Genomic DNA, 27,032 nt, shown 5'->3' on the forward strand with positions numbered 1-27,032 from the left:
AAAAAAAATTCTGTGTTTAGCATGCTTCCCAACAACAGCAAGTTCATACTAAATGACAGTCAAATCTAAACCTTGATCTTTTTTTCTCCCTCAATCTTCCCTTTCTCCTTTCACCACAATACCATCCATTTTGCTTCTGCTGGGCACATAGTACCATTCTTCAGAGTATTTGCGACCCATGAAGTAGGCAGAAGGGCTAGGAATAATAAGACATGTGCATTGTCTGTGCAAGAGTGGTATGCAGGGGAGAATATGCACCCACATCTTACTGATTTCGCATGTTTCACATCTCCTCTTTTTTTCTCATTACCACTGCTGTCCCTCCAGCACAGGCCCTTGTTCCTTCACTCCTGGACTAGTGCCATGATCCCCTCCTCACTGCCCTAGCTCCACATTAGCTTTGCTCTCACCCATCTTACACCCTGGTCCAAATCAACTTTTATTTAATCACCCCTCTGCTCAAAGACCTACTGTGGATTCTCACTGTTCTACCACATTGAATCTAAATTCCACAGACTGGCCTTTGAGGCTTTTAACCAACTTGTTCTGCTCACCCCCAATCTCTGCAATCTCTTTTCTCGTTATTCTCCTCTCCAGCCAAGCAACTATGCTTATCGACCTGCACATATGGCTTGCTTATTTCTGTGCTTGCTCCTTGCCTTTGAACACATCCCACTTCTCTCTGCTAATTCATGCCTATCACTTCAAGATCCAGCTTAAAACACCCTCTTGTGGGAAGTCAGATCTGGTTAACTCCTTCCTGTTCTTTTGTTCCATATTCCAGATCACACTTGTCTGCAACATTTACTTCATATTACTTTTTCTTTACTGATGTTTTGCTTTTGAAAAAATAACAGGTCTCATTCATTGAGTACTTACTGTGTGCCAGGCAGTGTGCTAAGACATTTTAGGTACATTTTTGCATTTAATACAATGGGCCAGGTGCAGTGGCTCATGCCTGTAATCCCAGCACTTTGGGAGGCCGACTTGGGAGGACTGCTTGAGCCCACGGGTTCAAGACCAGCCTGGGCAACATAGCAAGATCCCCATGTCTAAAATTAAAAATAACAATAATAATCCTGACAAAAACATTTTGAGATAGGCATTCCATTTTGCAGTTGAGGGAATCAGGATTCAGAGAGGTTAAGACACTTTCTGAAGGTCACACAGCTAGGAAGTAGTAGAGCTGGCATTTGAGCCTTGTCTGATTCCAGAGCTCTATACATGTTCTGATGTTGTGCTTTTAAGGCAGGTCGTGTGTCTTTGTGAATCTAGTCTCTCCCCATGACAATGTAGCCTCTCTAGGGCAGCATTCATTCCCTACAACTGTGGCTGGATCACTCCTAGAAATAAGCATAGTGCTCCTCACTCAGGCAACACCCACTGATCCCCTGTTCAGCCTGTTTCCTCCCAGAGCTCTGGTAATATAGGTCTCAAGCCTGTGCATTCTCAAAGTGGTTGCATTACACAATCACCTAGGAAACTGAAAAAAATAAATAAATCCTGATGCCTGGGCTTCACCCATGACCAATGAAATCATAATCTCTGAGAGTAGGACCCAGGCATCTGGTTTTTTCTCAAAGCACTTAAGGAAATTCTATTGTGTAGTCAATGTTGAGAATCACTCAAAACATAGAAGACTCAGTTGGAAAGCTGTGTCTCTATTTTAAACCTCTTTTATTTCTCAGGAAGCCACATCTTCCCTGCATGCCTTGTCTTCCCTGCCCCCTTCTCTGCCAGTCCATTTGGCTTTTTACCCAACAACATCTGAGGAGGGCAGCAACCATTGGTTGAGGAGGTAGCCACAAGCCAATTAAACATCGGCTCCAAGCCAGTTCCTAAACCAATGGGAATCCTGTGAATCACAGGTGGAAAAATTAACATATTAAAGCTTTCTGGGTTTCACAAAGACAAAAATGAAGCAAATAATTTTCTGTTTTAGAAACAGCAAACACTCCACCTCTTAATCTGCTACCAATATCTCCCCCTGGGAAATCATTTAAGAAAGGAAAGTTGCAACTCCTCTAAGAGCTTCCGCCAGCTGGCAGGCAGTCCTGCCCCCCACCCACAGTGGTCACTGGTATTCAAACAGGAGTGCTGTGGAGGGGGTGGCTGACCAAGACTGCCAGACTTTGCACAGGCGACAGCTGCTTGCCAGTCCGAAGGAGCGGATCTATGGGAATAAATCTGAGGTTCTGGAAGGGCTGGACTCTGGGGGTGAAATAAGGACAAGACTCTGCATGTTCCCCTTCTTCCCAGGCCCCCTCTGTTCTGTTCACATGCTTAGACAACCGCTCTTCAACGACTCAAGTTGCATGTGCCTATGGCAGGGCCCCCTAACTGGTGTGCACATGGAATGGGTAAAGATGGGCCAAGATATTCATTCCTATAGTTTCTGGGGCAGCCAGGCAGAACCTGGGGTGGACAGAGTCTCTGGGGCTACTCCATTTACCCCAGTGTTCCACATGAATATAATTTTCTTTTCTTTTCTTTCTTTCTTTTCTTTTCTTTTTTTTTTTTTTTTTGAGACAGGATCTCACTCTGTTGCCCAGGCTGGAGTGCAGTGGTGCAATCACGGCTCACTGCAGCCTTGACCCCTCTGGCCCAGGCAATCCTCCCACTTCAGTCCCCTGAGTAGCTGGGACCACAGGTGTGTGCTACCATGCCCAGCTAAGTTTTGTATTTTTTTGTAGAGACAGAGTTTCACTATGTTGCCCAGGCTGGTCTCAAACTCCTTAGACTCAAGTTATCTGCCCACCTTGGTTGGCCTCCCAAAGCTTGGGATTATAGGCATGAGCCACCATGCCGGCCTGTGAATATAATTTTCTATGTGTGCTATGATATGAGAAAAATGAGAAGCAGTGGCCTGGGGGTAGCTCCAGGTTCTCCAGTTTCCCGGCCCTGTGCTGAAGAACTGTCTCCCTAGCATTCCTTAGTGCTGGCTGACCTTATTATTTGGTCAAAATGGCATGTCCCTGAGGGCTGAGAAGAGATAGAAAGATTAGCCTAAAGAGTCCCAGAGTTGAACCACTTCAGAATTACTGAACCTCACCTGACAGACTCAAATTCTCTTTCTCAAGTTTACTTCTTCCTCTACTCCCAAGGCCTGTTCCTGAACAGAAGGAGACCCTCAAAGCAGGGCTTACCTTGGCATCCATGATGCTGGTCTCCACCCGGGCCACACCCTGGTTCTCCCGGAACAGCTGGATCTTGCTGATCTTGCTGAACTCGGACAGCACAGTGGTGAGGTTGGTTTTGAGGTCAATAACATGGCTGATGCCATGACGGGGTCCCACCAGGAGAGTGGTGGCCGACTGCTTCTCATCCTGGTGCCCAAGAATGGCAGGCAACGTTCACAGAAAGAAGGGTAGAGGAGGTGGGGAGAGGAGGCAGAAGGAGGAAATAGAAAACATGCATTGGACGCTGCTGGTAGGATCTGAAAATATCTGGGGCTTAGTGCCACAGTAGGACAACCTGGAGGGGAAAATGGTCTGGGACAGAAAATGGTTCCTGGGATAGAGCCCCAGATTATGGGTCCAAATGAACACCTTAGCCTCAGCAGCAGGTTGAGTAAAGTGCACAGGCAGAAGGGCTGGCTCTAGCAAAATCGTGAAGTAGGTGAGGTTTGTCTGGGGGCCTTTGGAGCACCCTCCCCTACCAAGCCCCAGGGACTTTCCATTTGTTGCTGCAGGCCATTTGAGGCCCGCACTCAGTGCTCTGCCTGAGAAGGCGGCATCCTGTGTCTGATCTTTACCCTCCCCCCACCAACAGCCACTCAGACTTGCACTTCTCACCCAGGCCAAAAACTAAACTGGCACAGGAACTCTGCCTAAGGTGTTCAGGGTTGATTGGATACTTCATGGCAGCCTCCCTCCTTAAGCAGAGATTGACCTTTTAATGGGCACTCCAGCAGGTATGGCCAATAGAAATTTTAGCAGTGGTAGGTGGGTGGAAGAAAGATTTGACAGTGTATGAAGGAGGTGGGAGGGGACAGTGGGCTTTCAGTGTTCTTCAAATCCCAGTATGTAAATGGCTACCTCTCGGCCTGAAAGACTGGATTCCCTTAAGAGGTCTTGACAGACTCCTTGGAGCAATCAAGCCTGGGTCCTCTGGTGGCCCATTCCCTGGTATTGGCATCACCCTGAGGAACCTCTTGTGTCTGTCTATAGGCACTTTGATAAGTGACTTTCCACCGATGTGCCACACTAGCTGACAGTGTGCTCCTGGGAGCAAGACAAGCACCTGGATCCAATCAGCAAGGTGATTTGAATTTCCTTTCACCAGGTTAAACTAGCCTGGGGCATAGTCTTAGGGTGGGACTAGCTGTGCCCTGCCCCAGAGTCTTGTTCCTGCAGCAAAGGTGCTGAGCAAGCAGGGGGAGAAGTAGAAGGACTCAGGAAACCTAGGATAGGGGACTGCGGGAGTATATGGAACAAAAATGAAATAGAGCAGGGGTTGCCTAACCATGGCCCATGGGCCAAATCCCACCCACCACCTATTTTTTATGGCCCAGGAGCTAACAATGGTTTTTAGACTTTTTTAATGGTTGGGAAAAATAGCAGAAGAGGCCTGTTTTGTGACATGTGAAAAGTACATGAAATTCAAATTTTCGTGTCCATAAATAGTTACTGGCACATAGCCACACCCATTTGTTTATGCATTGTCTGTGGCTGCTTTCATAATCTGACAGCAGGGCTGAGTAGCTGCCACAGTTGCCAGTGTGGCCCGCCTGTAAAGCCTAAAATATTTACTATCTGGCCCTTTATGGAAAAAGTATGCTGAGCCCCCATATCAAGGAAGAGGAACAAAAAAAGGTCATGGAGGGATACTCAAAACAAATATCTCTTCCCACTGTATCATTTTAGCAGAGGCAGGGCCAGGGAGGGGAGAGGCAGAAGGAGGAGGAAGAGGAAGGAAGGCCTTTAGAAATATTTGCCCTTCCTGCCCCCACACCCAAGGACAAGAGCCAGCAAAGGGCTCCCTCCCCACATCCCCCCATGCTGCCCCACTGACCAGGCCCACAGTGTTGAACAAAACGCCTGTGAAGGTAGGAAGTTCATTCAGAATTCGTAGATACTGGAGCTTTGCCTGAATTGCAGAGCCCTGTGGAAAAACCCATCCAGAAATATGAGAAGCCTGAGGAGCACAGGAAAAGCAAACACTCATGTTCTCAATGAGGAGTCTCAACATCCTAGGACAGGCACCTGTCAGCAAGTGACACTGTGGAGATGTGAAGACACCCTTCATAAAACAGCAGCAAGGTTCTAGTTTGGAGAGCTCTTCCCTCTAGTATCTCATCTCCCTTTCTAAAGTCTTGTCCTACCTCCTGATCTTCATTCCTAAAGTATGCAGCTTACTCATTTTGTTTTTGGTTTAATTACAACTAACTGATGCTCCACCTAATCCATACCTCTCTCCTGAGATCTTTCAGACCCCTAGAGTCACATAGATGCTGGTCATTCCCCAGCTGGGGGTCCCACTCAATACCTTTCATACTAAGCACTCCTAAGTCCCAAGCCTGCACTTCAGGCATTCCTGGTCTCTATCAGCATCCCCTGGGCAATCGAGCCAGAAACCTGTGAGTCACACTGGACTCCTTAATCGTCTCATGTGAGGGCCACCAGTTACCAGATCATCTGGATACTTACCCCCTAGCTCCTTTTCCAATCTATCCATCCCTCTTCTCTAGCCAGTCATTGCCTTGACATTCCCACCTGTGGCAGGGTGACAGCCAGGTTACCTTCAGGACTAACACTCGTTTCCCTCTTTCCCTCAAGTGCCTCCACACACTGTTAGAGGGAGCATCCTAAAACTTAAGTTTAATCACATCAGCTTCCTGCTTTAAACCCTTCAATGGCTCCCAGCTGCCTTGAGAACGAAGTACAACCTCTTTCCTTGGCACACAAGGCCCTCCATGAACTGGCTCCTGCCAACCTCTCTGGCCTCTTCTCTTCACCCTACCTTCACCCCTTGCACACAGCTTGCATTCTCTGTACTTGCTTAGGCTGAATGATTTGCATTTCTGTCCTTGCACCATGGTTTCTCATATCTCTGGGCCTTTGTACAGATGGATCTCCCCGCCTGGGAAACACTTCCTCCCATGACCCATGCCCACGGATTCATCTAGACAAACTTATCTGTCTTTCAAGACCCAGCTCTGGCCTTTTCCACCTCCCTCAGACTAGGCTTAGTATTCTTCCTCTGTGCTTCTAGGGCACCTGTGCCTAATGCACTGTGTTGGGACTGACTAATGTGTTTTCCCATTAGACTGTGCGTGACTCAGGGGCCAAGACCAGGCCCTCTTCATCTTCATATTTCCAACCCAAGCACTGGGGTTCCTCGGAAAAAAATGTTACCTGAGGAAATGGTGGTGAGCACTGATACTCTCAGTTGAAAAGAAAACAATCTGATTAAGTATTCACAGCAAGGTGGGAATGGCTTAACTCTCTAGGGAAATTTGCATCTTAAAAGAGAAGCTAGTTGGTAATGCAAGAAATCTGGAATGGGAGGAATGTATGGGGGCGATTGCGTCCCGTGTGTACATCTGCATGCTGATTCTAGTGCGTCTCACCACTCTTCTGCTTCTTGGGCAGGAAGCACAGGCAGATTGAATCTTACAAAGCTGAGAAGCTGCTGCAGGGCTTGGGAAAGTAGACAATGGGAGTCTCTCAGAGCACCAGAAAGTGAAGGCAGTAACCTGATCCCTCGCCATTCTACCCAGTGACCCATTCTCCAGGACAGGTCTTGTGCCCCCTACTCTCCCCCTTCCCCTTGGGCTGGGGTTTTGTCTCCCAGAATTCCACATCCTAAGACTGATGAATTAGAGGTACAAAAGTACATTTCTTTTTTTTAACTTTTATTGTTATTATTATTATTATTTTTAAAGTAAAGACGCTGTCTCACTATGTTGCCCAGACTGGTCTCAAACTCCTGGGCTCAAGCGATCCTCCTGCTTTGGCCTCCCAAAGCGCTGGGATTACAGGCATGAGCCACCACACCAGCCTAGTCATTTCCATGGAAAACATGTGCCTCCCTAGGGTCCAGTGCTTTCCACACGATACATGCTCAATCAGCACTGACTAATTGGTGAAAGGGCCTGAGAATTAGCTCCTGCATCTTGGCCCCTTTGCTTTGAGGACCCTGAGCTCTCTCAGTGATGTGTCACTCAGCTGTCTCTTTGGGATGCTCAGGCTTGGGGAAGACTCCTCTCCACAACTGCCCCCACACCTGGCCAAGCCGTATGTGCACCTGAGTCAAAAGCAGTGGTCTAGAGGATCCCTAGAGGACCAGACTCTGCTGGGAAACCACCCAGGATCTCCCTGTGGCCAGTAGTGCCTGGAGCACCATGTCCAGTGGCCTACTCTGGATACCTTGGTGCCGCAGGAAGGATGTGTTTGGTGAGCCTTCAGTTGCTGAGACAGAGATTTCCGGAGGTTCTTCTCTTTGATGCCCTGCAGGAGGGAGGGGGGAAGAAAGGGTTCCAGGCCCCATTCCTTCCTAAAAGCAGAAGAAAAGTAAGAGATTAGTGAGAGAGGCAAAGTGGGACAGAGAGAAGATGGTAAGACAGAAACTGACTGAATCTGAGAGGTAGAGATGGAGGAATAGAGACTAGGAGAAAGAAAAAGGGACAGGGATGGGAAAATAACATTAGCCATAGATCCCTAGTAGAAGCTGTAGCTCTAGGGCTTCATAGTCTAGATGTGAGGGACTCCAATTCTCACTCGCATCCTATGCCCTACATTTCTGAAAAGCATAGCATAGCTCAACCAGTGTACCTTTTCCCTACGCAACTATTCGCCCCTCATTCCAAAGGGCCCCAGCACAACTCACTCCACATTCTTGAGCGAGATCTTCTGACTAGGTCGAGTGGCCGAGACAGTGATATAGATGTGGAGCGCAGCAAGGCCCAAAAGCATCTCTGGCTTGGGATCCATTCCAAAGCGTTCTCGAATAACATCATTCCGACTCTGTGAGAGAGGGCAGTCCAAATCTATCGGTTGAAGGAGACATTCCTTCCCCACCCCCTGATCTACTCCCTTACATCCCAGACAATACTCATAGTATCAGTAAGGCATGCTAGATCAAGGGACAGAGGAAGGAGCTCCCCTTGGAGAAGAGACAACAGAGGAGTCTCAGGTCTCAGAGACACTGTTCACTTCATTCAGCAGATACTAGATAGCCTTCTTCTCAGTGACAGGGGCACGCAATGGCAAGGTACAAGCAGACAGTCCAGTTCACTGCAGAAGTGAGACATGGCACCACTCCCTTTCTTTCCTCCTTTTATAAGAGACTTTCCCACTTTTTTTTGTGGGGGTTATACTCACCCTCAAGCCATACAAGGCTCCTTTACTAGCTCGGATGGAAACAAGGGGAGAAAGATATTGGGAGGGACTCTCCACAGGGCCCTGGCCCAGAAGCCCCTGGTGAGAGCTGAATTGCAGGGATGGGGGAGCATTCTGCTTCTTGGTGTCTGAAGGACAAACATGGTGATGAGTCAATCTTCCCTTTGCTATCCTAGAGGAGGTCTCCAGGAACTACTGGCCAAGGGTATGACAACCCCCAAACCCTGAGGGTCACAGCCCCAGCTACCAATGAGTCAGCCTTGGTTAGACCAGTCGCCCATTTTGTTAAAGTGGAGCCAGTATGGACTAAGGGACTAGGGAGCCACAGTGATATCACTATAATATAGGAGAGAGTGGAAAAGGAATACATCATCAATGATCATCTATGTAGAAAATTCAGTGGAATCTACTACAAAAAACTACTACAACTACCGTTTTCCCTTGGTATCCATGGAGGATTTCTTCCAGGACCCCCATGGATACTGAAATTTGTGGATGCTCAAGTCCTTTATATAAAATGCTGTAGTATTTGCATGTATCCTATGCAAATCCTCCTGTATACCTCTATCACCTCTAGATTACTTATAATGCCTAATATAATTAAAATGTTATATAAGGCCAGGTGCGATGGCTCATGCCTGTAATCATAGCACTTTGGGAGGCGCAGACTGGTGGATCACCTGAGATCAGGAGTTCAAGACCAGCCTAGACAACATGGTGAAACCCCGTCTCTACTAAAAATACAAAAATTAGCTGGGCATGGAGGTGGGCACCTGTAATCCCAGCTACTTGAGAGGCTGAGGCAGGAGAATCACTTGAACTCAGGAGGTGGAGGTTCCACTGAGCCGAGAGTGAAACTCTATCTCAAAAAAAAAAAAAAAAAAAAAAAAGTGCTATAGTGCTATGTAGGCCAGATGCTGTGGCTCGCGCCTGAAATCTCAGCACTTTGGGAGGCTGAGGCAGGTGAATCACTTGAGGTCAGGAGTTTGAGACCAGCCTGGCCAACATGGTGAAACCCTGTCTCTATTTAAAAATACAAAAATTAGCTGGGCGTGGGGTGCATGTCTATAGTCCCAGCTACTTGGGAAGCTGAGGCAGGAGAATTGTTTGAACCTGGGAAGTGGAGGTTGCAGTGAGCCGAGATCATGGCACTGCACTCCAGCCTGGGTGACAGAGCGAGACTCTGTCTCAAAATAAACTAAACTAAAACAAAAATGCTATGTAAATAGTTATTATGTTGTATTTTTACATTTTGTATTTTTTATTACTGTACTGTTATTTTTATTGTTTTTTGAATATTTTCAAAACCCACAAATATGGAAACTATAGATATGAAGGGCCAAATGTAGTGAGTTTACCAAGGTTTCAGGATATAAAATCAATACACAAAAATCAATTGTATTTCTATTCTCTTTAAAATAAATCTTTTTGTATAGAGATGGGATCTCACTATGTTGCCCAGACTGGTCTTGAATTCCTGAGCTCAAGTGATCTTCCTGTTTCAGCCTCCCAATTACAGGCGTGAGCCAACATGCCCAACCCCAATTGTATTTGTGTATGCTAGCAAGAAATAATTGAAATTTGGAATTAAAAAGAAACAACGAAATAATTACGAACAAATCTAACAAAACATGTGAAAGACCTATATACTGAAAACTACAAAATACTGCTGAGAAAAATTATAGAAGATATAATTAAATGTAGAAATATTGTGTTCAGGGATGGGAAGGCTCAATATTGTTAGGATGTCAATTGTCCCCAAATTGATCTATAGTTTCAACACAATCCCAATTCAAATCACAGCAGGTTTTGATAGAAATTATCAAGGTGATTCTAAAATTCACATGAAAATGCAAAGGACCTATAATAGCCAAACCGACTTTGAAAAAGAACAAAGTTGGAGAACAATTACTTCCTGATTTCAAGAATTATTATAAAGCTCCAATAATCAAGAGTATGATGTTGACATAAGGACAGACAAGTAGATCAACAGATCAGAATAGAGAGTACAGGAATAGATCTATATATACAGACAACAGATTTTTGACAAAAGTACAAAGGCAATTCAGTGGAGGAAGGATAGCCTTTTCAACAAAAGGTGCTAGAACAATTGGATATCCATATGCAAAAAATAAAAAAATAAAACCATGAAACTCTGATGGATACCTTGCACCACATACAAAAGTTAATTCAAATGGATCATAGGCCTAAATATAAAACTGTAAATGATAAAACATCTAGAAAAAAATAGGGGAAAATTCTTGTAACCTTGGGTTAGACAAAGATTTTTTTAGATATGACACCAAAAGCACTGTCCATAAAAGAACAAATTAGCAAATTGGACTTCATCAAAATTCACACATTTGCTCTGTGAAAGACATTGTTTAGAGACTGAAAAGGCAAGCTACACACTGGAAGAAAATAATTACAAATAATGTATCTAACAAACAGCTTGTATCCAGAATATCTAAAGAACTCTCAAAACTCAATAAGAAAACAAACAACCCAATAAAAAAGCGAGCAAGGATCTAAACAGACACTTCACCCAAGAAGATGCATGACATCAAATAAACACATGAAAAGATGCTCAACATCATTAGTTGTTAGGACAATGCAAATGAAAATCACAATGGGATGCCACTATGCACTACTGCAATGACTAAAGTAAAAAAAGAATACTGAAAATACCAAGTGCTGATAAGGATGTAAGAAACTGAAATTCTCATACATGGCTGGTGAGAATGAAAGATGGTACAACTACATTTGAAAACAGTATTGCAGTTTCTTCACAAAATTAAAGAAAGATAGATCTACCATATGCTCAGACCATTCCACTCCTAAGTGTTTACCCCAAAGAAAAGAAGGCATATGTCCATACAAAGACTGGCACATGAATGTTCATAGAAGCTTTATTGTAATAACTAAAACCTGGAAACAACCCAAATGTTCATCAACAGGTGAATCAATAAACACATTCTGGAACATCCATACTATGAAATACTACTTGACAATAAAAATGAATGAAATATTGATACATGCAACAACATAGATGGATCTCAAAATCAGTATGCTGAGCCAAATAAGTCAGATCAAAATAAGTGTACATACCATATGATCTCATTTCTATATAACTCTAAAAACTGCAAACTAATCTATAGTGACAGAAAGCAGGTCAGTGGTAGCCTAGAACTGGGAGGGGTGAATTACAAAGTGGCTTGAATAAACTTTTGGGGGTGTTGGATATGTTCAATATTTTGATTGTGGTAATGGTTTCATGGGTATAAACACAGGTCAAAACGTATGGTATTGTGTACTTTAAACATGTACGGTTTATCATTTGTCAGTTAGACCTCAATAAAGCTGTTACATGTAAACAAGAAAGAATACAACTGAAATCCATATCATCATGAAACAGAAGGATAGGATGGACATGATCTTGTCACTAAATTCTAAAATATTGAAACCAAAGTAATCCTTGGAAGCTTGAATTAAGAAATTCAGGGCAAAAAAAAAAAAAAAAAAGAGAACTAAACTTATAAAATTCACAGAGCAACCACAACTCATTGCCTCCTGGAAGGTTGGTAAATGAACCTGAGGCTGTTTGGGAAATATTCCTAACATTTTAGGTTGTCAGAACAGTCAAAAAGGACAACGACAATGTCTCATAGCACCTCCCTGGGTATCACCATCAGAGACAGATGAAGCTTTGAGTTTTTTTTTCTCTCAGTAAGTGCTGTTGTATGTCCTATGGGCACCTAAAACTCAACATTTCCCAAAATGAACTCATCTTTTCCCTAAACCCATTCCATTGCCTGTATTCTCTAACTTGGGGAATGATACCACCTCTACAAGACACTCGTTAAGTTAAAGCCTATCCATTCTACCCTTTAAATCTCTCTTGAAACCCATCCCCCCTCCTTCATCATGGCCCTGGTTCCAGCCCTTGTCATTTCTTCTGGATAACTGCCACTGCTCCCTAGCTGGTGTACTTCCTTAGCACTGTGTGGTCTTTTGAAATTGCTCATCTGACCAGGCTATTCTCTTTTAATCATTTCTGCTCTCCTACCCTCCTGCAGAATTTCTTTACTTTGGCTGCACATTAGGATCACTTGAGGAATTTAAAAAAACACCAGTGTTTGGACCCCACTCCCATAGATTTTGATTCAACTATTCTTGGATGGGGCACAGCATTTTTCCCAAAGCCTCCCAGATAATTTTAAGGTGCATCTAAGGTTAAAACCACCATCATAAATCAGAGGTTCTCAAAGTCTTCTGGGCATCAGAATCCCCTGGAAGGCTTGTCAAAACACAGAGTACTGAATTCTGCCTCCAGAGTTTCTGACTCAGTAGGACTGGGCTGGGGCCTAAGAATTTGCATTTCTAACAAGTTCCCAGTTGATGTTGATGCTACAACTCCAGGAAGCATGAAATTGCAAAGAACCTATAATAGCCACACTTTAAGAACCGCTGCCCAGCCTCAATCATAAAGTCTATACTTGCCTTGGCCTACCAAAAGCCTTTGACCACCGCTTCCTGTCTCTCCAATTTTATTCCCTACTCCCCCTTACCTCACATCCTGTACTCTAGCCATAAAAAAATCACTCATGGTTCTCTCATGATCCCATGCTGTTTCATGCCACCATGGCTTTGTAAATGCAAGGCCCTTTGCTTAGATATGCCCCCTCCATTCCATCTCTCTACACAGCAAACTCTCACTCATTCTTCAAGGCTAACAGCATGCATATATCACTTCCTCCATGAAGCCTGCACCATCTCTCTTGTGTAGAGTTGGAAAAATGCTTCCTGAGTGCCCTCATCTTCATTGCACCCTACTGCTGTCATATTTATTCACGCACATATAAGCTTTAGTGAGCCAGGACAGTTCTTCATTCACTTCTGATTGCTAGTACCTAGCATAGGGCTTAACCCAGAGTAAGTATCTAGTAAATGTTTCTGGATAAACTGAATTGGGAATCATCTCATACTGGAGCTAGGTATTGGGGGTTGGGACTCGTTGAAATCCAAATGGGTTTGTTAAACTGGATCCTGTGAGGATGCCAGAGTTACTGGGGTTGCTTGTTTCTGAAAACTGATGAGATCTGAGTGGACAAATAGACAGGACTTTGAGCCACAGCCAGCTCAGGTAACCAGGCCAGTCAACTTGGCCATGGCCTACAGTGGTAGCAGAAAAGGAAGGAAAGGGCCTTCAGGGCTACCTGGAGGTTGGAAAAACTTATATAGCTACTTCACTGTGATGGCAGAACAGCCTGCCTGCTTCTTTGTCCACTGGTCTGTCTGTGTATCCCCAAGCCAGACTCTACCTGGATGTACAGGTACTCAAAAGCAGCAGGATCCCGACGCAGCAGCTCCACAGGGTCTTTGGGAAAGAAGCTTATTCGGAAGAGGCATTTCATTCCGTGATAGTGTGTCCGCTGTACCACCTGAATTCCAGGGATGAAAGGCGAGAAGAAAAGAGATCTGGAATCAATGGCTGGGGTGCTGGGCAGGCAGCTCAGTGGCTCCTTAAGGTGAGGCTTGGGGCAGAGCTAAGCTGTTGTTTCCTATTCTGTCTCCCACCTGGCTGATTCCAATATTACCCTTAGAGGAAAGTAGTGAGGAGTCAGGTCTTTTCCACACTTCTGACCCAAAATAACAGGAATTTTCAAATCACTTATCTAGGACATGACCTTTATCAACCAATGGGTCTAAAGCCCAAGACACTAGACAGGAAAGGAGGGCTCCTGGCAATGGCTCAGGCTCTTTTCTTGCTGTGGGATTCATGCCTTTACCTTGCAGAGGGGCTCAGCCTCAAGCAGAGTAAATTGCTGATTAGAGTAAATCAAAGGTTTAAAATATTATTTCAAGGTACAGATGAAACATCTTGGCACTATATTGATAATTGTTGAACCTGGGAATGGGTAATAGGGTTAATGATACTATATTCTTCCTACTTGTGTGTATGTTTGAAAGTTTTCATAATAAAAAAGTTTAAAATCCCATTTGCAACAACAGACCAACTGAATTCAAAGGGTTGCTTGGGGTTAAGGGAGGTGCTTAGGCCTCCCTCCAGGCAGGATGCCCACAACCTTTCCTTCCCACCAGTGAGTCTCTGTATTGCATTTGGCTGAGAGCTAAACTTGAATCTCTCTTTCCAAAAATCCTTTCATCTTTTTGTGTCTGATTTGGGGTTTTGTTTGGCTTTCATGTAGGCTCTGAAAAGGTATTTCCTCCACTGTTCCTCTCCAACTCTGTCCCACCCTACTTGATAGTACTGATTGGCTTTGATTGTATCTCTGATACTTCTTGGTGCTTCATTGTTGATGAAATGCTATCCAGCAATCCTGGATTTCCCCAGCCCTTTTCCATATGGTGAGGGCTAGAAAGACCGGATACTTTTTCCTACTCTACCTTGTAAATTGATGTGGGTGACATGCTGCCTATTTTTGGCCCTACTCAGCCAATTCCCAACTCCCACTTGTCCTAGGATAAGTGGGAGTTGGGAATTGGCTGAGTAGGGCCCACTCCCTGACCCTTCCATAACAGCCTTCATGCAAAAGGCCAAGTTTTCTCCCAGGAAGCAGAAAAATCTATCATGTGGGGTTTCCAGGAGACAGGAGACTTGCAACTGCTTCTTATCTCAGCATTCTGGGTGCATGCGGTGAATCACCCCATACTCTTCCCCCTAGAGACCAAGACTAATGATCTTCATGCTCTTCTCAGCTCACAAAGGCCACTGCCAAAAGCCCTCTGGAGGTGGATAATATCAGCTTTGGGTGAGAACTGTGACTTCTGGGAACCGACTGAGCATAGCATCATGAATTTTCCAGACAGTGAGTGCCTTGGGTCTTCTCTATTAGAGGCCACATGCAAAGCTATCTGGAAAAAAGAGTTACTTACATAAGCCAGGGGTTGCTTGTCCTGAAGAAGCAGAAACTTGTGATTCTGTTCTGGTCCGGCATACTCAAGGACAAGAGCAAAGTGCTCAATGTACCTCAGGGAAAGGCGGTCCTGTAATGTTACCATCACATCCTGTGGGACAGAAAAGAGCCTTGAGAGGGAGATTGGTTCTGGCCCTAAGCTATTCTAAGCACCAACATGGGAGGGGGGATTAAACACCAAGAAAAGAAATATAGTCCTGGGTAGAAGTCTGCAACACTGGCCTTTATGGTAGCCCAGAGTCTGTGATCCACAATGAGTAAAGTGATCCATGAGTGCTGCTCAGAGGCCTGGGCCCTGGGGAGAGGTGCAGGGGGTTAGAGGTAGGTGTTTCTGAATTTCACCTGGCCAGGCATATGGCAAAAGAAGGTCACGTCTCTCCCTCCCTACCTCTTTCCTTCCACTCAACACATTATCTTTTAAATGCTTACTAAGTGCCAGGCACTGTGTTGGTTCTCCCTTCACCTTCTCTTATAAGTCAGAAGATCCACTTGGGATTGTCTGTCAACTCTTAGGAATGAATAAAAGCAAAAGTGACTTTTATATGATTAAAAAGTATACTATTTCTGGATTCATAATCTAAATCAAGTGACTTGAGTTACTGGCAAAATGTTCACTTTTGACCATAACTGGATTTTATAGATGATCAATTTAGCAACTTGAAAAATGTATCCACGCAGAGGAACTATGTCATGTGTTTTGTGTACAGTCATAAATCTGACTACTTCTGGGTTCCGTCTGCTCTGCTGCCCTACTTTTAATATTAGGGTGTCTGGAAACACATCAGTAGGGGCTGCACAAATATCAGTTTTGAGACTTCTGCCACTGATTTGCTGTGACTTTGGCTTATACACTGGGCTCCAATGTTTGTGTTCATGGAGTCAGCATCTCTCAGCCCCCAAAGGCTGGAAAGAATCAAGCTTGGGAATATGAAACATCCTTACAACTGCAGTTGCCAAACAAGCTCCTTAATGAACACTGAAAGACGTTCAGTTATTCAAATGTTAGGCTGGAAATTGGTGGGTACTTGAGAGCATCTCTTTGTGTTGTCCAAGTAGTCACAGAGGCGCCAGTGTTGCTGGAGCTCTGTCAGGGACAGATGAGGTTTTCTTTGCAGTTTGGCTGCACTGGGATTGTGGACAGCCAATCCGGTGATTGCCAACTGGTGTTACAAGTGTAACAGCCCCTGTGCCAGGCTGTCAATTCACCCAGGTACCTCTCTGGGACAAGTGGCTTGGCAGCCTGTCAAAGCTCCAATAAGTCGCCAGCACACCCTTCCTGGAGTTAGATTGAGATCACAAGCGAGGGGAACACTGCTGTCTTGGAAGGCTAGGGCTACCTGGAAGCCACAATGGCACTGATGATGTGAGGTGGGAGAACTTCAGAGAAGCCTCCAAGGGGAAAGAGAGGGCACTAAACCCTCCAGTATGGAGACAGAGTCCACAATGGACATACCAAGCCACGAATAAACCACCAAGGAGAATTCTGACACAAAGCGATATTCACATCTGGAGAAGGCACATTTGGGCACCTTCTGGGTGGTCTAGTTCTGTTTCAATGCCCCCTCCCATGCCCCTTTCAATAGCCAAAAGAACATTCTATGGCACCCTAAGTAGTATGTTTTGGTCCTAGGTCCCCTGGGGGACCCACCTAGGCCTAAGCCTTTCAAAAAACTTCTCCATTCAGGGACTGTCCCCCTCCCTGCAGAGCACTTAGCATCTCTGACCCTAAAACACAAAATGCCAGTAGCACACCAAATCATTGGGATGACCTAAAACACCTTTAGACATTTCCAAAAGCTCTCTAAGAGTGGGAAGCACCAATCCTGGTTGAAAATCACTGGCAAGACCCATTCTGAGTACCTGATAACTCCTCTTAGCAAACGTTTGCTGGCCCAAGAATTTCCTTACTTATAGGATTGCCTTGGTCCCAGTATGGGAACCTCAGGGTACCTGTGGACCAAGTTAGGTTTTCTGGGCAGGCGCTGTAGCTGCCCAGCAGTTTGGGCAGCATTAGTTGCATTAAAATACTCATTCTGGGGATGGCATTCTTTTTCTGGAGAGAGTCCAGAAGATGCAGGAATGGATATTTCTGTCCCAGAGCAGAGTTGAATCTGGGGGTGAATCATATCATCACTTATATTCCTAAGGATTAGAGAAAAGTCACTAGGACTTTCTGACACCTGGCTGAGCTGTTAAGAATCACAGTTCAGTAATTGCTCTTCCTGTGAAAAGAATAGCCAAAGGGGCTGTGGCTGGACATTTCAAATCTTGGTTCAGTGCTTGAGATCAGGCTGTTATTTAAAAGGCAAGGCATAGCTAAGCTAATCTCCCAAGAGACTGTGTTGATTTCTATGCATAAACTTGTGTAGGTGTTATTGTATCAATATAAATCACTATTGCTTTATAAATGGCTTAATGATCTTCATATTCCTTAGTTCTTAAGAGTCCTGAAGGACCCCATGTAACACAAACACAAAGCAGTTCACAAGTGTAAGTGCACACACACGGTTTAACAACTACCAGCACACAGTTGGGCATGCAAACTTCTACCACCACTCTCATCTGCATTTTTGCAGCCTTGTGCTAACAAGCATCCAGAACTTAAAGGCCACCTTACTCCAGTGGCAAGCAGCTATGTGCAGACTCAGAGGAACACAGGATACACAACCGCGTGTACTCTGGAGAGGGCAATGCTGGCCAGGGGAGGAGACTGTATGTACCTTAACAGTGGTCCGACCATCAAATGTGAATGACTTGATCTGCCCATTTTCTAAGAAAACCTTCAGGACGTTGGGGATGAGGAGGAGAGCTTCTTTCTTCATCATTTTCTGTGAACAAGCAGGGAAAGGACAAGGAGAGGGGCTCATTTAAAAGGAGGTAGGAAGCCAGAGGAAGGGTGTGAAAAAGGAGAAAAGGGATGGAGACAGAGAGCCAAAGGTGTAGGAGGACAGAGACAGAGGAAAGAGCAGATCGATAATACATGGGGACCAGAACCAAATTCCCCAACAAGACACTGAGCCATATCAAAAGCTCGCCTCCATTTGACATCATGGAGCACCCACATTCTACTGTAGCTCAAACCTCCACAGATCAGAGCATAGGGATCACTACACATCCCCTGAAGGGCTGATGAGAGGCCTCCTTTGGAGTCTATCTCACCCACCTGATCTTATCTCTGACATTTTTTAAACACCTGCTACAAAGCTTCTAGACTGATCTTATCTCCTGATACCTCCCTTTCCCTGAGGCTCTTCACAAGCCAAGATCATGTCCTGTCAAGACCTTTGCTCTGCCTTTTCCCTGCCCTAGGCCCTTTCTGACCTGGCCCCTGCCTATTCCTAGTACCCACGCCTCTTTCACACCTCCATACCTCCGATGATTCTTCATTATTCAGGGACCGTCCCACTCCCTGCACAATCCACCCTGAGACATGAAGTGCCAGTAGCACACCAAAGCATTGGGATGACCTGAAACACCCTCAGACATTTTCTTTCTTTCTTTTTTTTTTTCTTTTTTCTTTTTTTTTTTTTTACTTTCCTTTTTCTTTTTTTGAGACGGAGTCTCACTTTGTCGCCCAGGCTGGAGTGCAGTGGTGTGATCTCGGCTCACTGCAACATCTGCCTCCTGAGTTCAAGCGATCCTCCTGCCTCAGCCTCTCTAGTACCAGCTGGGATTACAGGTGATAGTCACCATGCCTGGCCCTCAGACATTTTCAAAAGATCTCTAGGAGTGGGCGGTACTGACTCCGATTGAGACATTCTTAATAAAAATTCACTAAATAAAGGCTGTTCTCTTTCTCTGAGGACTCTAAAAGAAAGAAAGAAAGAAAAGCTGTTCCCCCTGCCTTTCTCTTTTCCTCTTTGGCAAACTCCTATTTATCCTTCAAAACCCAGCTCAAATATGTATTCTGTAAAGCCTTGGTCTAATATCATCAAATACTTGGACCTGATCCTTCCATGCATTCCTATAGCAATTTATGCACACTTCTCACAATGCTCTTACCGTATTTTGTTTTGTTTTGTTTTGTTTTGTTGAGACAGGGTCTCGCTCTATCGCCTAGGCTGGAGTGCAGTGGTGCAATCACAGCTCACTGCAGCCTCAAACCCCTGGGCTCAAGTGATCCTCCTACCTCAGCCTCCCAAATAACTAGGACGACAGGCATGTGCCACTACACCTAGCTAATTTTTTTACTTTTTGTAGAGACAGGGTCTCGCTATGTTGCCGAAACTCACCTTTATCATATTTTTGAAGGATATTTGTCTTTCACAATCAAATGGTGAAATGAGAACACAAAGACCATGTCCTATTTATCTTTGTAGTCCCAACACTAAACAAAGTTCCTGGCACACATTTGGTGCACAATAAATGGCTGCTGAATGAATGGGCAGTAGGTGCTTGATGTGCACTTATTGAATGATCACTCTCATCCCAACCGTTTCCCTGGGCCAACATCATCATCAGTTCTACAGGAATGGAAAAGCTGCAGAGATAACCAGATTCCTTAATTCACTGGGCATTCACTGAGCCTCTACTGTATGCCCAGCACTATGCTAAGTCTCTATGAGAGCTACAGGAGATTTAAGTCCAGTCTTAAATTCTTGTTGTAGTGACTTGGCACACACACATATTATCAAACCAACAGGTATAACATGGCTAAAGTTTCCTACTTAAAGCAAATTGGATTTTGATTTTGAAGGAGACAGTGGGTGTGGATGATTTGAGAAGCCAGATGAGAACAGTCCAGACCTAGAGACTGTCATGGATCATGGACAAAGCATGGGAAGAGGAACAAGCAAATCCTCCTGGGTTGGGGTATGGTTGATGGTGGTGAGGAGCCAAGAGATAAGCTTGGCTGTGGTCAAGCCAAGGTGGGAAATGATGGTATATAAAATTGGAAGAGTGTGACTCCCTGCTTCCCTCCCTGATCTTGAGATGCCTTGCTCCTGCCAGGCCCAGAGGCCCCAGATCCCAGCGGTGGCAGGTTTTATTTAGCACACTGGGTCGGACTCAGATAATTACTTAATTGAATTTGCTTAAAAATAGAGTTGGCAAGGAATGCCCACAGGATTTATTTTTGCTCTGGCTGCTTAATAAAGCCTTGGGACACAAAAGGAAAGGGTTGATAGGAGAGCCTGGAGTCACCTGGGCCTGGACTCCCCCAGGTCCCTACCTGTGATGAGGCTGCTATGGTCCATACTGGCGGCAGCATGGAGGAGGGTGCTGTTGTGACATCAGGTAATTTCACGAGTGCAGCAAGAGTTGGAAGATTGATGTCTATCTCTCACCCAGACAAGAGCCTCACACTATGCCTGGTGGCCTGACTGAGAAAGAAGTAACTCTAGGTGGGTCCTAGCTACTCTGTGGCATTTGCATTCAGATTAGACTGGAGTGGGGGCATCGTTATGCTTATAACCTAGCTGTGCCTGTAGCCTAGCTGTGAGGTATGGAGAGGGGAATCATGGTGGAGGAAGGAGAAAGTGGAGAAGGGGAAGTAGAAGGGAGAGGAAGAGACGAGAGGGGAGGGGAGTGGGGAGGAAGGGAAGGAGTTCTTCACTGGGTGGCCTGCCCTTGACGGATTACTCTGCAATGTTGAGATGGGATAGGATGCGCCTGTTCATACTTCCCAAATCCAAGTCATACGTCCTCTGCATTTTCAAGCACTCAGGACACAAATATCCTCCTGGTTACTTGGACCTTGGGGTCTATTTCACCCTGATTTGCAGGGGCTCCATATTACTCCTTTTCCCCTCTGCTCACCAATTATCACTTCTCTTAAACCTTTTCTTCTAGGATTGACACAGATCCCAACCATCAATTATTCAGACAGCTTGCCCAGTGGGGTCTTGTAGTCCCCTGGGTTTGCCAGCCTTCCTCATGCAGAGATGGAGGAGGGCATAGGCTGAGTTTGGGAATGAGAGTCAGGGAAATGGAGACGGAAGACACCTGTGTCCTCCATCTCTTCTTCTCACTAACTCTACCTCAAATAATATAGAAGTGCCTGGCACCCTGCTGATTTCCCTGCTCTGTCTGGGCCTGCTATCTTCTCCCGACAACTGTGGCTGTGCCTCAGCACATAAATGCCAAGGGCCTCCAGATAGATCTGCCCATCACAGCTATCAAAAGCACACAAGTGCCTGTTAGCTCTAGCTATCCCCTCCGTCCCCACTGGGATATTACTAACTTCTGCAGATTCCTGAGGAACTCAGCCAGAATGCATGACTGCTTAACACACTTCTTTTCTGCTCTTCACCTGCCTCTTCTCATTTGCACATCTGGAGCCGACAGTTCATTGCATGTAAACCTCCCGAAGCAATGAGAAACACTGTGGCTGGCCAAGACTCCCCAAATTGGCAGCTGCATGGCATGGGCTGTCAAATATTACCTGTCCTTTGAAACAATACCACCCAGTAGCAGATTTTGTATTGTCTTAATCTGAACCACTTGTCCCCCTCAACATCACTGAGAGGTATCTGGTAGCAGGCAACAGGTATTTATTTTGCTTCCCCTCTAGTGCTAAGAACATAGCAGGTGCCTAATAAAAACTTGGTGACTTAATGAGAGTCTGTATCATTTCCCTTAGGTAACTTCACTCATCACTGCATGGCCTTTTCCAGTCAAGATGTGGAGTTGCAAGATCACTTAAATGTGAAGAGAGCTCAATTTCACCAGCCACTCATTCCCTGCGTCTTCAAGAAGCCACTACTTCCTTCTTGTTTCTATCAAGTAGCAAAAGATGTTTATGGAGCACTTGCTCTGAGTGTAAGCTACTGTGTTAGGGATGGAAATTTCTCTAAGCATCAGAAGGATCTTGAGCGAATCAATATATATATTCCTTCTCCCCACAATACCTGGGGCCTGTCTGGATGTCACATATCCCTCTTCACTTACCACTTTCCCCCCTCCAGCACCTGGACGCTCCCACTCTAATCCACTGGGAAAGCTGTCCACTATAAGTAGCCCCAGAGCAAGAGCTTGACAGCCAGGCAGATTATGGCCAGGGGCTGAGGAGATGGAGCCAAAGCTATACTTACTGCATCTGTTTCTCCAACTGCCACCTGTTCAGAAAATCGAACCTTCACAGGATTGGACCTCAGCTTGGCCTTCTTCGCAGCACTGATGAAAGCAGATTTGGGGGACTGGAAAAAGAACAGAGAGATGGTGAGTTCTCCATATCTAGGGAAAGCCTAACCTTTGTCACGTCAGAGTTAAGATGTCCCAGTACAGGTACACTTTGCATTACTGATCAAGGAGTCAATAAATAAATATTGATTCCCTACGAGGTGCAAGGCAATGTGCTAAATGCTTCCCTGTATAATTGGTGTGTTCTGAAACAGCTGGGCATGAATTGAATTTGGGTAGATTGAACCCCACTATTAATATTCTAGGCCTAGGTGAGTTTGCAAAAGTTCTTTAGTAATAACATACATTGAGTTTTTATATATTTGGTTTTCTTAATGTGAGATAGACCTAAAAGATGTCTTTTTTTTTTATTACATCTGAATATAAGCATCCCAAAGAATTTACAGAAATGATCTTATTCATCTCACAGACATGCCCTGCCCCTAGGAAGGAGTTGCATAATAAATACTGTTTTAGATGTGGGAGAAAGGAGACCTAGCACTCCAAAAGGATTTTTCCACAGTTACTACACTATTGGGGAATAGAGATGTGACAGATTTAACCCAAGTCTCCTGGCTTTCTAGTTTTGGGCTCGGCACCACTTTGTTTATCCAATTCTGTAAGAAATGCCCCCAAAATCAGCCAGGCTTGTATTTTTTTTTAAATTTTTTTTTTGAGACAGAGTTTCACTCTTGTCACCCAGGCTGGATGTTGACAAGATGGCGCAATCTCGGCTCACCGCAACCTCCACTTCCTGGGTTCAAGTGACTCTCCAGCCTTGCCTCCTGAGTAGCTGGGATTACAGGCATGTGCCACCACACCCAGCTAATTTTGTATTTTTAGTAGAGATGGGGTCTCACCATGTTGGCCAGGCTGGTCTTGAACTCCTGACCTTAGGTGATCCACCTGCCTCAGCCTCCCAAAGTGCTGGGCTTACAGGCCACCATGCCTGACTGGCTTTTAGTTCTTGAAAACTCTCCCACAATTTTAGTGGAAGCATGATTAGCAAACACTGGAAACTAAGCCTTTCCTGGGTGCCCCTTGGATTCTAGCTCCCTGCTTAGCTCCATATGGCCCAGCAATCAGGAATACAGGGGTCGTGCTGAGGGGCATCCTCATTGTCTTTGGTCGGGGTGGGGGGCATTTATTCAATCATTTGACAAATTTAGCAAGGGCCTACTACATGCCACACACTGTTCTAGGTGATGAGGGATAGAGCAGTGAGTAAGACAGACAAAACTCCCTGGCCCCATGGAGTGTCCATTCCAGCAGGGATAGACAGACGATAAATATCTTTTAGGTAGTAAAGAAAGACTATGAGGAAAAATAAGGCAGGGTAAAGGACTACGCAAGAGAATGAGTGAGTTAGAGTGGGAGTAGTGAGGGTATTATATTAGCAATTTTGAAATACATAATACATTATTATTAACTATAGTCACCATACTGTGCAATAGATCTCAAAAACTTATTCCTCCTGTCTAAGTGAGCCTTTGTATCCTTTGAACAGCATCTCCCCATTCCCTCCCAACCTTAGCCTCTAGTAATCACCATTCTATGCTCCACTTCTATGATTTTGACGTTTTTAGATTCCGCATATAAGTGAGATCATGCGGTATTTGTCTTTCTGTGTCTGGCTTATCATAATAATAATTATTATTTCACTTAGGATAATGTCCTCCAAGTTCATCCATGTTGTAGCAAATGACAGGATTTACTTCTTCTTAAAGGCTGAATAGTATTCCATTGTGTATTTATACCACATTTTCTTCATCCATTCATCTGCTAATGGTGGACACTTAGGTTGTTTCCATATCTTGGCTATGGTGAATAGTGCTGCCATGAACACGGGAATGCCGATGGCTCTTCGGCATACTAATTTCAATTCCCTTGGATATATATCCACAAGTAGGATTGTGCGGGTTATATTTTTAATTTTTTTTTTTTTCTGAGATGGAGTCTCGCTCTGTCGCCCAGGCTAGAGTGCAGTGGTGTGATCTCGGCTCACTGCAACTTCCGCCTCCCCAGTTCAAGTGATTCCCCTGCCTCAGTCTCCCGAGTAGCTGGGATTACAGGCAGGCATCACCATGCCCAGCTAATTTTTGTAGTTTTGGTAAAGATGGGGTTTCACCATGTTGGCCAGGCTGGTCTTGAACTCCTGACCTCAAGTGATCCACCCACTTCGGCCTCCCAAAATACTGGGATACAGGTATGAGCCACGGCGCCCGGCCACTGTGGGAGGTTATTTTAGACAGGATGGTCAGGGAAGACCTAAGGATGAGACATTAAGCAGAAACTTAAGGAAGTGAGGGAGAGAGAGCCACCAGGCTATCCGGGGAAAGGCTTCTGGGCAGAAACTACAGTAAAGGCCCTGAGGTGAATTGAGGTGTATGAAGAACAGCAAGGAAGGCCAAGGTGGCTGGAGTGGCGTGATGGAGCAGGAGCAAGACGGGAGATGCTCAGAGAGGCAGCTGGGGGCTGGGTCATGGAGGATCTTGTAAACCACGGTGAGAACTTTGGATTTCACTCCACTAGAGGGATTCGATTGAACAGAGTCTGATGTGCATTTTAAAAGGAAGCCTCTGGTTGCTGTGTGGAAAACAGAGTGTAGGAGGACAATGGCAAAAGCATGGAGACCAGTTGGGGGTAAGTACAGTATTTGTAACTGCAATAATATGGTTAAAACATGATGGAGGCTTGGGCTAGGATGGTAGTGATGGAGTCGAAAAGTGAGTGAATTCTGGATATATTTTGAATACTGAGTTAGGATGCTATGTTGACTGATTGGATATAAGAGTGAGGAAAACAGAGACTTCAACTGAAAGAATGGACTCGCTATTTACTGAGATGAAGAGGACTAGGGAGTGAATCAGGTCTGGGGCTACTTCAAACCACCACCCCTATGGGCCTTGCCATGGAGCCCAAGTCTTACAATCAGGAATTTCTTTGTGTTAAGGCCCTGAAGGTCCCTGCCAGCTGGGAATACATTAAGCTATTATCTACCATTTACACTGCAGTTGAGATTCATTTACCAGATCAGCCACAGGAGGGCAGGGCCCTAAGATACACATCAGAAACAAACATCCTCATTGTGTCTTGGGCCCTGGTCCCAGCTGTGTTCTCCGTCAGAGCCAGCAATCTCATTCCCACAGAGGGGAGACTGCAAAAAACCACTTGTTTCACCTGAGACCAGCAGGAACTCAGGCAGTGAGTGTCAGTCTTGGCTGCATAGTAGAAATGCTGGGAGGAGCTTTTAAAAATCCTGAAGCCCAGGGCCCACCACAGACCAGTTACATCAGAATTCCTGGGGGTGAGGTCTGAGCATCAGTATTTTTTTTCAAGCTTCTGATGATTTCCAAATGTAGCCAAGATTAAGAACCATTGAGCTAAAGGAACCTTAGACTTCTCATCCTGAGCCAAAGGGGCAATTTGTTGGCAGCAGACAATATAGCACAATGAAATCCAGAGCTGGAGATCGTTGCAGAAAGTGATTACAGTATTGATTATACATGGAGTTGATAAATGCCTCTGTGTGTTGCACAGCCTGGTGCTCCAATCCTGAGCAGGGACTGAAGGCTGAGGCAGAAGCAAGAGAAAGGGGCAAGATAGATAGAAAGATCTGTAGCTATGCTCAGGCAGCTGTGTTTGATTCCATCTCCACAGTCATTCAAAGTTCCACCAAGGTGCCACAAACATGAGGCAAGGGGAATCTTTCTACCTGACACTCACCTCTCTTCTCTGCCATCATCTGCCCTCAGATGACTGCATGGCACAGTGTGTAGAACGAGGCATCTCTAGAGACCTGAATGGGCCATGCAGCTCAACCTTCATTTTCACATGTGAAATGGAGGCCTGGGAAGAGGATATACTTTACCCAAAGTATTGAAATAATTGAGTAGCAGAGCCGAAACCAGAACCCACGTTTCCTGAGCCTTTGCTTAGTGATTGTTCCCCCACAGCAGGCTAAAGCTGGGAGTCCTTTCCTGATCTTTCATCCACTGGTTCTGGTTCTACCTTGGTGTTACGTAATGGACTCAAACAAATGAAGAACCCCAACTGGTATCCTTTTATGTATTCACCACAGTGAAGAGGATGGCATCCTTGCTATCCCTACCAAAGATGCAAGATTAGATCCTGTCCTAGTGAGTTTCTGTTTGTACCACTGAAAAACCAAAGATTCAGTTAATTATAGGCACAAACCACAAAGGAGGAAATGAAATTGCCAATATTTTCAGGGATTATAATCATTTCTAGGTGTCTGTTTCAGAGTTATTTTCAGCTTGTTTATACTTCATTCCTCATTGACCCTTGTCCTGTCGGTCTCTAAGATTCCATCCTATTCTCAGTCTTTAGCCTTAATGCTGGTGACTCATTCATTGCCAGCTGGTCTCTGCTAGATGTCATGGAGTCACATCTAGCCTTATGCTCAGACACAGGTGAGGCCTGCTTTGCAGTGTGATATGAGGGGTCTCTCAGAGGCCTCCCAGTCCCAAAGCATCTTCAAAGCTCAGCTGTGGGGCTTGAAGTTTGTAATATTAGGGGCACTCCTTTGTATTACAATGTTGAGAATTGGAAAGGCCCTGGTCAAAATGTGAATGAGGTAGTAGGAAGGCATAATACACTTCAGGGGCCAGCA

General features: G+C 45.1%; 1 protein-coding gene across 1 annotated transcript in view; it reads right to left on the reverse strand.

The window, feature by feature from the left end:
* The window catches only part of FRMPD3 (FERM and PDZ domain containing 3), an 82,056-nt gene that overhangs the window by 36,306 nt on the left and 18,718 nt on the right, over positions 1 to 27,032 (reverse strand). The window contains exons 6-13 of the mRNA XM_011970442.1: positions 22,312 to 22,416; positions 18,001 to 18,108; positions 15,240 to 15,371; positions 13,664 to 13,783; positions 7,831 to 7,967; positions 7,371 to 7,497; positions 5,014 to 5,103; positions 3,147 to 3,326 (exon numbers count right to left, since the gene is read on the reverse strand). Of these exons, the coding sequence (XP_011825832.1) occupies positions 3,147 to 3,326; positions 5,014 to 5,103; positions 7,371 to 7,497; positions 7,831 to 7,967; positions 13,664 to 13,783; positions 15,240 to 15,371; positions 18,001 to 18,108; positions 22,312 to 22,416 (999 nt within the window). The remainder of the gene's footprint in view (positions 1 to 3,146; positions 3,327 to 5,013; positions 5,104 to 7,370; positions 7,498 to 7,830; positions 7,968 to 13,663; positions 13,784 to 15,239; positions 15,372 to 18,000; positions 18,109 to 22,311; positions 22,417 to 27,032) is intronic.

The sequence above is a fragment of the Mandrillus leucophaeus genome, unplaced genomic scaffold (assembly GCF_000951045.1).
Source record: "Mandrillus leucophaeus isolate KB7577 unplaced genomic scaffold, Mleu.le_1.0 Scaffold949, whole genome shotgun sequence".
NCBI lineage: Eukaryota > Metazoa > Chordata > Mammalia > Primates > Cercopithecidae > Mandrillus > Mandrillus leucophaeus.